Source organism: Leucoraja erinacea, chromosome 17 (assembly GCF_028641065.1).
Source record: "Leucoraja erinacea ecotype New England chromosome 17, Leri_hhj_1, whole genome shotgun sequence".
NCBI lineage: Eukaryota > Metazoa > Chordata > Chondrichthyes > Rajiformes > Rajidae > Leucoraja > Leucoraja erinaceus.
Genome location: NC_073393.1, coordinates 14,860,474 through 14,872,508, shown reverse-complemented (window position 1 = coordinate 14,872,508; position 12,035 = coordinate 14,860,474). Strand labels below are relative to the sequence as shown.

Sequence of the window (12,035 nt, the reverse complement as noted above, 5' to 3'; positions counted from 1 at the left end):
TTCCATTTGGCCTATAAATTAATGTCAATGAGATTTAAAAATCATGTTTTATTATGAATTCTTGGCTGAATGTTCTTTGGACACTTAGGCTATTAAAAAATGTTAATCTTTCCTTAAGAAATGGATAGAAGTTTAGATATAGACATTGAATTTTGTAATTAGCTACAATTGGGTAACTAACTAATTATATGCTTTAATTTCAGGTCATCCAGTAAGATTATTTAATATTTGTTTCAGAATGCTTCAATCTACAATAACTGAAAATTTCTTTCAGTTCTCTTAATTTTTAATAAAGTTATGGGCTTTAGACTGTCCTCGATCACAGCTTTTGTGTTAAATCAATGGAAAATCAATAGGGAACAAGATGCTAATTTCCGAGTATGTAATTTCCGAGTATGTAAAGATATGAAAGTGAATTAGGTGTCAAATTAAACGTCTTTTTATGCTTCGTCTGATGGGTTAAATTGCAGACTTGATTTTTAAAATTTCAAAATTTTGTAACATTGCTACAAAAGATAGCGGAATCAAGGGATATGGGGAGAAGGCAGGAACGGGTTACTGATTGTGGGTGATGAGCCATGATCCCAGTGAATGGTGGTGAATGGCCTACTCCTGCACCTATTGTCTATTGTCATATAATTTACAACAGATTGCCATGGTGACTTAGAGTTCCGCCACTGGATGCGGATGGCCTGAATCGTTTGGGTTGTCCAGAGGAGCCTTCACCTCCGGCCCTTCAGCACTCACTGCCTGTGGAGCAAATGCTGTCTTACAACCCGGCGGTATGAATATTGATTTCTCTAACTTCAAGTAACCTTTGTATCCCCTCTCTCTTCATCCCTCCCTCGTGGTCCTGCTGAGTTTCACTGTTTGTATCACTCGTTATCACCTTCCCACAGCCAACAATTGACTATTGTGGGCTCCACCTTTCCTTAGTTAGTCATCGTTGCTGTCGTTGATTTGTCCTATTGCACACATTTCATTCATTTGTTCTTTGTACCTTTTCCATATCTCTCGTTTCCCACTCCCCCTGACTCTCTTTCAGGCTGAAGAAGAAGGGTCTCTATCCTAAACGTCATCCATTCCTTCTCTCCAGTGATACAGCTCTTGCCGCCGAGTTGCTCCAGCATTTAGCGCCTCCCTTCGGAGCAAATGCCGTTGGTTGACGAGCAGATCTCACGTCTGTCTGGGCAATGAGCGCTGATTGGCAAGTACAGCCGCACGCTTATTGGCTTTATGTGAACATTACGAGGGGCAGCGAGCGCCGCTGTGAGTCAGTGGCGCGGAGTTTTCAGTTAGAAGCTGAGAAAGGAAGAGGGTGAATTATAGGCCGCGGGCCCAGTGGCTGACGGGTGGGTGCAAAGTTTGGACAATAATAAAGGAGGGAGGGGGTGGGATCGCCTTCTCGTCGATACGTAGAGTTGCGGCAGAGGCCTCTGAAGCCGCGACCTGGTGTTGCAGCGAGTCTGAGCCTAGAGGCCGCCTCTCCCGGTGGCCAAGGCCTTGGTCGAGCGCCATGTCTGGCGGTTGGGTCAGACGGCGGTCTCGGGCCGTGCTCGAATGCCGACGGAATCACGAAGCAAGCGAGGCCTCTCAGCGACGGTTTGGTGCACACTAAACTAACAGGACTTCAAACCGTGGCACATCTGTCTCCCCCTCTCCTAGGCTATGTGCTTTCACCCCCCTTATCTCTGCTGCATTTTCTTCTTCGGTTCGGTTCCCTTTCCCCTTTCACTTTGTCTATTTTAGTTTAGTTTATGTTCTTTCTCTCTGATCCCTAATCCCTCACATCCAACGAAAAGTGTTCGATTGTAAGTGTTACCTCTGTTTACTCGGTCCATAAATGCTGACCTGCTGCGTGTTTTCAGCATTTTCTGTTTTTATTTCTTATTTCCAGCACCTGCAGTTTTTTTTCTTTCTCTTCCCAGCTTCTTTCATGCTTGACACAAAAGACTGCATATGCTGACTCTGGAGCAAAATAAAGAGAGCTGTTGGAGGAGCTCCGCTGCTCAGGCAAGGTCTTTGCAGGGCAAGGTGTTTGCAAGTGGCCGATTAGGAAAAGGAGATGCAACGAGACCTGGGTGTCATGGTACACCAGTCATTGAAAGTAGGCATGCAGCAGGCAGTGAAGAAAGCGAATGGTATGTTAGCATGCATAGCAAAAGGATTTGAGTATAGGAGCAGGGAGGTTCTACTGCAGTTGTACAGGGTCTTGGTGAGACCACACCTGCAGTATTGCGTACAGTTTTGGTCTCCAAATCGGAGGAAAGACATTCTTGCCATAGAGGGAGTACAGAGAAGGTTCACCAGACTGATTCCTGGGATGTCAGGACTTTCATGTGAAGAAAGGCTGGATAGACTCGGCTTGTACGCACTAGAATTTAGAAGATTGAGGTGGGATCTTATAGAAACTTACAAAATTCTTAAGGGGTTGGACAGGCAAGATGCAGGAAGATTGTTCCCGATGTTGGGGAAGTCCAGGACAAGGGGTCACAGTTTAAGGATAAAGGGGAAATCCTTTAGGACTGAGATGAGAAAAACATTTTTCACACAGAAAGTGGTAAATCTCTGGAACTCTAAACTCTGGAACGCCAACAGAAGGTAGTCGAGGCCAGTTCATATATTTAAGAGGAAGTTAGATGTGGTCCTTGTGGCTAAAGGGATCAGGGGGTATGGAGAGAAGGCAGGTACAGGATACTGAGTTAGATGATCAGCCATGATCATATTGAATGGCTGATCAAATGGCCTACTCCTGCACCTATTTTCTATGTTTCTATGAAATGGACAGTTAACTTTTCGTTTTGAGACCTCAATATGTTCCCCCATTTCTTTCTTTCTCTGCAGTTTAGCAATCTTGCATCCCCACTCCATGGTTCCATTGTATCACTTTTCCTGTTGCATATTGTTCTCTTCTCCCTGTCCCTTGGGACCCCCTGTATCTCCTGCTGTTGAGCTCTTATTGGGATGCTGTTTTTGGTTTACTTCATCTTCCTATGCTCATTTCAACATATGTGATTTCCCATATTAAGAGTTTATTTATTTTTTAAATAACAGGAGTATTCTGTGTTTATTTCCCCTTGCACTAACTATTTATGTTTTTCCTAGGAATGGCTCAAGACGTAATCGATGTGGATATGCAGCTTGAGGAGGAAGCTGTCTTATCTCAGTTAAGACTCCATGACCCAGCTTCAAGGTCAACAGCGCCCAGCCCTGATGACGTCCCTGGTGGCATGGTGTCGGGAGAGCTGCCATTAGCAGCAGGAGCTCCAAGTGCTCAGCGTGGTGGTCTGGAAGCTGCATTACTAACTGAGGAACTTCAGAGACTGCAAGGAGCATTGAGGACAGTAGCCCAGCATTTTTCACTTGGGCAAAGACCTGGTCGTCAACGTAGACAGTTAAGGAGGCAAAATCGTCGCCAATCAAGTGCAAGTACTTCTCAGAGATCAGTTTCATCCAGGTAATCTATAGCTGGGAAATGACAAAGAATTGAGAATCTAATGGCTGTAATTTTAATTTTTCTAACAATAAGAAACATTAATCATATTTATTTTGATACATTAGATGAGTTTCTGCCAGTGTTTTTGAATATTGCACTCTCAATCTTGTTCTCAGATCTGATAGGACTGATGCTGGAGATGTGGGGTGAGGCAGCATCTCTGGAGAGAAGGAATTGGCTAAGTTTTGAGTTGAGACCCTTCTTCAGACTATTTGGTTAGGTGAATTTGGCATTTCTGAGAATTTGCTGCTGTCCATGTATGGATATTTGACAAGATCTCAAGGCCACCAAATTATTTTAATTTTTACTTGGTTTTGCTGCTTAGAGATTTTCTTTATTGCCTTGCTTTGTCACGCAGCTTACTCTGCCATCCTCAAACACTCTAGTGTGTTTCTTTACAAAACATAGAAAAATAAGTGCAGGAGTAGGCCATTTGGCTTTTCAAGCCAGTACTGCCATTCAATATGATCATTGGAATTCATATGATAATCCATTGGTTATCTTATTCTGCAAGCAACTTTTATTGACTGGCGCTATGGATACATTTTGCTAAGATGCTCCTCTAACTTCATTAGGGAGCTTCAATTTCCTGAAGGCATATCCTGATTGAAGTAGAGTACAACTCAGAACTGATGGCACTGTCTAAGTGTCATGGTGACAAATCTTTCTGGTGGCTGGAGGGTTGAAGAAAAATTCTTCCAGATTGAATTTTGATTTGATATGTGTGTTTGTTTGACATTTGCCTTCACGATTCTGATATCTTATGACGGAATAAAATTTATATGCAATTCTTTTAATTATAGATCTGGAGCTTTAGATAACTACTTTCGGGTTAATAGGCAACAGCGCACAGTAACAGATGGACTTGTGCAATATGGAGCCGATGAGGTGAGCAGTGAAGATTCAAGCACTGATCAGAGCACTGATCTCAGTGAATCAGAGGAGAGTGGTAGCAGCACAGAAATAGAAGATGACTATGGAGGAAATGAGTCTGTGGCAACCTCTGGTGAGTTGAGGAGCTTTGTGTCATTGTTAATGTCAAACTGTTTCACATAGCAGGGTAAAGCTAATGACTAATGCATACATATTCAGTGGGGATGGGACTTTTATCCATTGAACTTTATTCCATGTTTGCATTTAATTACCAGCCTTTCACCAGTATGAACATTTCTTCTGACTAAATAAAATTGGCTGAAGACTGGCTTCTGTAATTGGGGAAGGAAAAAGCCAAGTTGGATTCATCCATTTGGGTATACTGTTGTAGGTGATTGTAAATGCTTAAGCCTCTTACATGTTCTTGTTTGCCTCCAACTCAATGAGGATGATGATTTAAGTGGCCAATGATGGGTCATTCACAACTGCAGCACTTTCAAATGGTCCAGTTGATAATGGAATCATGTAGTTTTAGCTACAGCACATAATTTCAATTCAGCATTTATGTGTTCCTGTGCTTTGCAATGCCAGGTTGGCATCCAACTTTTGATAGTCCTGATGCTGCATCTGGCCTGTAACCTTCATTAACTCTAGATTGTGCCCTTTGCTTGATGGCAATGATGGTGCAAGGTTTGTTTAATCACCAAATAATGGTGGTATACAGTTCTACTGTTGTATCCTCATCACGGCACTGCTTTGATCTCCTGGATCTGTTCTGCATCACCTACATTCATTATGGTGGTAGTGTGACACATCAGTGTCCTCGCAGAAGACAAGCTGTAGAAGGACTATGCAGAATTCAGTTTGTTTTCCAATACATCAGTGTTTATTAGTAAATCTATTCAAATTCATTTGTTTGCTTTTAAGGCAAGCTGAGGATGCTGAAATTGTGATAAACATGTATTGTGGTTGTTTGACTTCTAAAACCCAATGCTTGTGTTTAAATTTGATTTGCTATTTATTCAACTTTAATGTAAATTTAAGTAATCAGCTGTGCCCTCTGTTTCTCCACTCTTCAATTTTGTATGTAAATATAACACCCTTGTTTTTCCCCATGGCTCTTTATTCAGCCACACCGTCTGTCTGACATTATACTAACCCTGCACTTTGTTTAAGTAATTATCTTGTTCCACCCATTTCCCCTTTTAAAATAAAAATATACCTTTCATTAGTTCCAAATGTATCTGAATGGCGCTATTACATTTTCCTATATTACTTGAACTGATCTACTTTCACAAAGTTAAAACTGAGCAGGTCAGGCACAGGCACCATCTCTGAAGAAAAAGGATGTGTGATGTGTCTGATTAAGACCCTTCTTCAGGCTGAAGTGTCTCGACCCGAAATATTACCCATCCTTTTTCTCCAGAGATGCCGCCTGCCCTGCTCAGTTACTCCAGCACTTTGTAGCTATCTTTGGTATAAACCAGTATGTGCAATTCCTTGTTTCTTCAGCAAAAGGCTCATGTTTGATTGTGGTGTTTAAACCAGATTAGAAATGTTTTTTTGAATTAATTCTCTGTCCTTTACCTAGTTTATTTGGTGGATTGCTTTCAAATTGGACCTTGCCAGAATTATTATTTTTTCGTAATAACCAACAAGATGGCAGTTTGTTATAACAATTCAACAGATTCACCGCTCTCATCGATGTGTAGCTACAGTCCACAGTGGCTATGAAGAGGCTGATCAAGTAACTCAGTTATACCAGTGCAAACTAGGATGGGCAACAAATACCTGGTTTGTCTGCAATTCTCACATCCTTGATGTGTATTCTTTACAATGGAGAGAATTTTTGAGGCACAAAAGTTCACTTCCATTTGTGTGAAAGTAATTGTAGCTCACAGGCGTGTTCGATGACAGTGTGCTACAATGCTCAGAAGAAAAAGAACTAATGGTATATTTCAATGGTTGGGATTTGTTGCAGTCGGATTTATTTCTGTACCCGCTCATAACACAATCTGTTAAGTGTCATTTTCTTTTACATGCAAAGAATTGCTTTAAATATATTTCCCTCTGCTTTTGCAGCTCCAGCTAGCACTGTGGCAGTGGTGAACCCTACACCAGCGCAGGGTATTGAGAATGAGGATTTGCCGTCATTACATCAAGAGCAGGTCAGACATTTCTGCTAATTTTGCCGACAGATTTAAAGATGATACCTCTAACTTGTAGGATTAGTGTAAATTAAAGGTAATGGTTGGCATGGAATTGGTGGGCTGAATGGGTGCCTTCTGTGTTGTATCTCTCTGAATAACCAAGTGGAACGTAAAATCAATGGGGCAAAGAAATTAGATTTTTTGAAGTTAAATAAAATTAAAGTAGACACTGGCCATATTCTACATTGGGTGGGAAAAATACAGGATTGAATAGCCTCCTGTTCCTGTAGATTGAGTTATTTAGTTGGTCTACTTGTGATCTGTGACATTGATCTCGATCATATTTTTCACTGAAGACAGACAAAATGCTGGAGTAACTCAGTGGGACAGGCAGCATTTCTGGATAGAAGGAATGAGTGACGTTTCGGGTTGAGACCCTTCAGACTAATTAGGGATAAGGGAAACAAGATCTAGACGATGATGTAGAGAGAAAGAACAATGAATGGAAGATATGCAAAAACGTAACGGTGATAAAGGAAACAGGCCTTTCTTGCAACCGCAAGAGATGCAACACTTGTCCCTTTACCTCCCCCCTCGACTCCGTTCAAGGACCCAAGCAATCGTTCCAGGTGCGACAGAGGTTTACCTGCATCTCTTCCAACCTCATCTATTGCGTCCGCTGCTCTAGATGTCAGCAGATCTATATCGGTGAGACCAAGCGGAGGTTGGGCGATCGTTTCGCCGAACACCTCCGCTCGGTCCGCAATAACCAAGCTGACCTCCCGGTGGCTCAGCACTTCAACTCCCCCTCCCACTCCACCTCTGACCTCTCTGTCCTGGGTCTCCTCCATGGCCACAGCGAGCAGCACCGGAAATTGGAGGAACAGCACCTCATATTCCGTTTGGGGAGTCTGCACCCCGGGGGCATGAACATCAAATTCTCCCAATTTTGTTAGTCCTTGCTGTCTCCTCCCCTTCCTCAGCCCCCCTGCTGTCTCCTCCCATCCCCCAGCCTTCTGGCTACTCCTCCTCCTTTTCCCTTTCTTGTCCCCACCCACCCCCGCCCCTGATCAGTCTGAAGAAGGGTTTCTGCCCGAAACGTTGCCTATTTCCTTTGCTCCATAGATGCCGCTGCACCCGCTGAGTTTCTCCAGCTTTTTTGTGTAACCTTCGATTCTCCAGCATCTGCAGTTCCCTCTTAAACAAGGAAACAGGCCATTGTTAGCTGTTTTTTGTGTGAAAACGAGAAGCTGATGAGACTTGGGTGGGGAGGGATAGATAGAGAGGGAATGCTGGAGTATCCCTCCCCCACCCAAGTCTCTCTTCATATCAACTTTCCTGAGATATTGTTCATTCCACAGATTTTTTGGCATTTGGCTTTACTATTCAGTTTAATTCGCATATATAGTTATTGCAATAACCCTTTGCTAACAGCTAGTTTGACCAGAGGTTTATTACAGTAAATCTTGAATTTGCTATCAAGGTTTTTTGTTATCACAGTTCAATTTTAGAAACAAACCACTTGAATTATGTGCATTTAACGATGTAGATGTTTATTTAATTTGGTGCAGATTAAATTGGATGGCAGGAAAGCAGTTAACAAAATTTCCCTTCTATAGGTCATTCCCACTTACCTTAATGCTGGAATTTATACTTGAGTGTCTGCAGTAGGAATTGCATAACTTGTAATGATGTTAAAAGTTTTGTATTTATGAATTACAGTTGCATTTTATTCATCACTGCTATATCCCCTGTAATTCTGCCCCTTTCCATGAAATCCTTCTTTCAATTTGCTTGCAAGCACAAAAAACCCATGCCTCTTCAACCACTCTAGAGTTAGCTGGTTAATATACAGTAAACCATTGCTATTATGGATCTCTGTATAACGGATTTTGGTTATAGTGAACCGAGGCATTCATTATTGTTGGTTGGTGGCGGGAGTGCAGCATTGGGCGGTGGGTAGAGAGCCAGCAGTAAAACACTCTTGAAGAGCACTGCAGGTAGACAAAAATGCTGGAGAAACTCAGCGGGTGAGGCAGCATCTGTGGAGCAAAGGAAATGGGCAACGTTTCGGGTCGACTGATTACAGAGCATTGCATTGGGCACGGATTTGCAGCGACTGCCACAAAGTGATGTCCCGAGGTGTTGGATGCAGATGCAAAGTGCGCCATCCCAATACCACGTTTCTTCCCAACTGGTCTTGGGTTAAACTAGTTAATATTTATCCTCTTCACTCGCTTATAGTGGACATGGAGGTAGGAGGTTGAAGGTTATCAATATAGGATTCTTTGCCACTACAAATGGATTTTTTGTACTTTCATATACTATCTTACTCTTTGGAAATAAAATGGGTCTGTAAAGAGTATTCACCGTGTCTATCTCGTGATATTTTACCCTAGGAAAGCCTGGCCATGCAGTCAGAAGTATTAAATGTGAAAAAAGATGACCCAAGTCCACAGGCTACCAGTATGGTCTCCGATGAAGAAGGAGATACTTGTTCCATCTGTTTTGAGCCATGGACGAATGCAGGAGAGCATCGTCTTGCTGCTCTGCGATGTGGCCATCTTTTTGGGTTTACCTGCATTGATCGATGGCTGAGGGGACAAGGAGGAAAATGTCCACAGGTAATTCTGCAGCAAGATATTGGGGATGAAAAGCAAAAATTAGCATCTTAATGTTTCCAAGGGAGTACAATGGGATTATGTTCTGATTTTTATTTAATTTCATTTTTTATAAACAAAGGAAATAATTTTGTTGGGTGGTTGTGTGAGATTCTCAGTGACTTTCACCTGGATGGCAAAAATGGATCCATGGAGCGTTGGACTTTATGAACTGAAATGCAAAACTGCCTATCTTAGTTTTTGTCTGTCTGAAGGAGTGGCCCTTCATGCAATGAGTTTACTCAAAGAAGATTGTTTGGGATATCAAGATCATTGAGTAACGTGAATAGAGCCAAAAAGAAGAATTGGGGTGAAGGTTCAACCATAAACCCACTGAATGACAAAACAAGCATTGTGATTTCCTCTCCTTTCTGTTCTTAACTACATTACGTTACATCGTACTTTGTTAAAATCTTGATCTATAGAGGGAGAGATATGAATGCATGGAGCAATCATTGATAAATGAAATGTAGCCGGGTCTCTTGTGATCATGTCAGATTGGGCCACGCCTCCAGCTTAATGGGCTCTACTTTATTCAGGTTCTTGCACCTTTTTAAATCAAAATGAGAATGTAATTTGAAGAAAATCACAATTGGAGTGGCAAATTTGCCAGATGAATTATAAATTTCACATGGGTTATTGGGAAAGGATATTTAAAGAAAGATTGTGAGGGAAGACATTTTTGATTGTTTCCGTGTAAAGCCAAACTTGGTTTGCAAAGAAAATTGAGACTAATTTTAATTACTAAACCACAACCATGCTAAAAGACTCTTTTTGGATTTTGCAGTGTAATAAGAAAGCTAAGAGATCAGATGTGGTGTTACTCTACGCCAGAGTACTGACAGCTGTGGATACTAGTGAACAGGAGCGATTAAAGAGGTATACACCAGTTTATACCAGTTTGGGGAAATTTATTTTTGTTCCAAATGCAGAGACCAAAGGCTGCCTTTCCTCCAAACCCGGGCCACCAAGCTGCAGTGGGGGATTGACATGTGCAGTAATTAAGCAAAATGGCCTAGTGTCTAAATAAAATGCAAATTGGGCCTTGTTGTAGTACTTACCCGAGTAGATCAGTATAGAGGCTGAACTCGACTTTTATTGTAACAGGGTGAGAATTTGATAAAAAATATGTACCTTTTTTAAAAATATGTTAAAAGTACCATGCCTACTGGATTGGGTTAAAGGTCCAACCTTTGGCTTGAGCTCCACAGCAGTGTCATCAATCCTTAACTGCTCTTTGAAATACCTCAGTTACCACTCCCTTTTCAGGTACTTGTGTGGTTCAGATACTGTTTATTGCATTTATATTTTTCCATCTGTCTGCAGCCCCTATATTTGCATTAGTTATTATGTGTCATCAAAGAGGGCCAAGTGCAAGATGACCTTGAGCAATGATTCCCACAGTTTGGGGAATATTAATCAAAATACACTTAAAGAAAATATAATAACAGGACTCTTTAATTTGATCCATTTTGATAACATATTTTCTCTTTTTCTATCTTCCCTTCTGAGAGAAGACCCTACCTTGTTATTGTAGGACATTTTGAATGAATGACTGCAATATCACATTTCATCTCCTGAAAGTTGAAGATTTAAACTCTGCTCCAGGGACTTGTGCATACAATCCAGCCAATGTTGAAGGATTTTTTAATCATGATTCTCTAATTTGCATAAAAGCCGCATTAGCCAGTTGGAGATAGATGCAAAAGATCCCCAATATTTGCACTGCTCTTTATGCTTTAGCTAACATTGCCAGCCCCAGATACTTTCGTTATTTTCAAATTTATGGTGATTGGCTACTGTATTTTCCACTTTAGTGACACATTTTGAGTTATTAATTGGCTATAAAGTGTTTTAGGATAATCTGAAATCATGAAAGCATAATAAATTCACCTGTGCATTCCCAGTCCAAAGTAATGAATTAAAATAGTTTTATTATGAATTTGTCACATTTGCCTGTACGCCATGTAAATGTAATTTTTCTTTTTGGATTTTCTTAAAGCGTGTTCCTTTGGTGTTGACTTTTTCCCATTCCTTTCCTGGTCAGTGATTTGGATAAGGAACAAATGTTGCGCCGTAAAGCAGAGCTGGAATCTGCACAGTGTCGTCTCCAACTGCAGTTCTTGACAGATGAGTGTTCTAAGTTGCGTAAACAGCTACAGGTAAGACTGTTTCAAATCCTCTGTTTCAAAAAATCATCCTTCGATTTTCAAAATGCCTTTGATAAGATGATCCACGTCAGGCTACTAAACAAGATGACATCCCATAGTATTGGGGGAAAGATACTAGCATGGATAGAAGATTGGCTGAATGGCAGAAGGCAAAAAGTGAAAAGGGGGCTTTTTCTGGTCGGCTGCCGGTGACTAGTGATATCCCGCGGGTGCTTTTCGTGTTGTATATTAATAATTTGGATGATGGAATTGATGGCTTTGTGGCCAGGTTTTTGAATGATACGAAGATAGGTGGGGGGGGGGGGGGGGAGGGGGGGTGGGTAGGTAGTGTTGAAGCAGGGAGCCTGCAGGTGGACTTGGACAGGTTGGGAGAATGGGCAGAGAAGTAGCAGATGGAATGTAGCGTAGCAAAATATGCAGTCATATACTTTGGCAGTAAGAATAAAGGCGTAGACTTCTAAATTGGAGATTATTCAGGGGACAAGGGGACTTGGGAGGGCAGCTGTAGGTTTCCTAAAGGGTTAATTTGCTGGCTGAATTGCTAGTAAGGAAGCCAAATACAATTCTAGCATTCATTTTATGAGGACTAGAATATATAAGCAAGGATGTAATGCTGAGGCTTTATAAGACACTAGTCAGATCACATCTGGAATATTGTGAGCACTTTTGTTGTCCATATCTGAGG

General features: G+C 41.5%; 1 protein-coding gene across 2 annotated transcripts in view; it reads left to right on the top strand.

Annotated features, from left to right (window-relative positions):
- The first annotated feature begins 1,222 nt into the window (after positions 1 to 1,222).
- rfwd3 (ring finger and WD repeat domain 3) overlaps positions 1,223 to 12,035 on the top strand; it is a 28,993-nt gene continuing 18,180 nt past the window's right edge. The window contains exons 1-7 of one of the 2 annotated variants that reach the window (XM_055648633.1): positions 1,223 to 1,352; positions 3,106 to 3,457; positions 4,300 to 4,502; positions 6,452 to 6,537; positions 8,919 to 9,143; positions 9,967 to 10,058; positions 11,227 to 11,341. In XM_055648633.1, the coding sequence (XP_055504608.1) occupies positions 3,108 to 3,457; positions 4,300 to 4,502; positions 6,452 to 6,537; positions 8,919 to 9,143; positions 9,967 to 10,058; positions 11,227 to 11,341 (1,071 nt within the window). In that variant the 5' untranslated portion in view covers positions 1,223 to 1,352; positions 3,106 to 3,107. Of the gene's footprint in view, positions 1,353 to 1,400; positions 1,603 to 3,105; positions 3,458 to 4,299; positions 4,503 to 6,451; positions 6,538 to 8,918; positions 9,144 to 9,966; positions 10,059 to 11,226; positions 11,342 to 12,035 lie in introns of those variants that run through there. The other variant, XM_055648634.1, reaches the window with a different exon arrangement.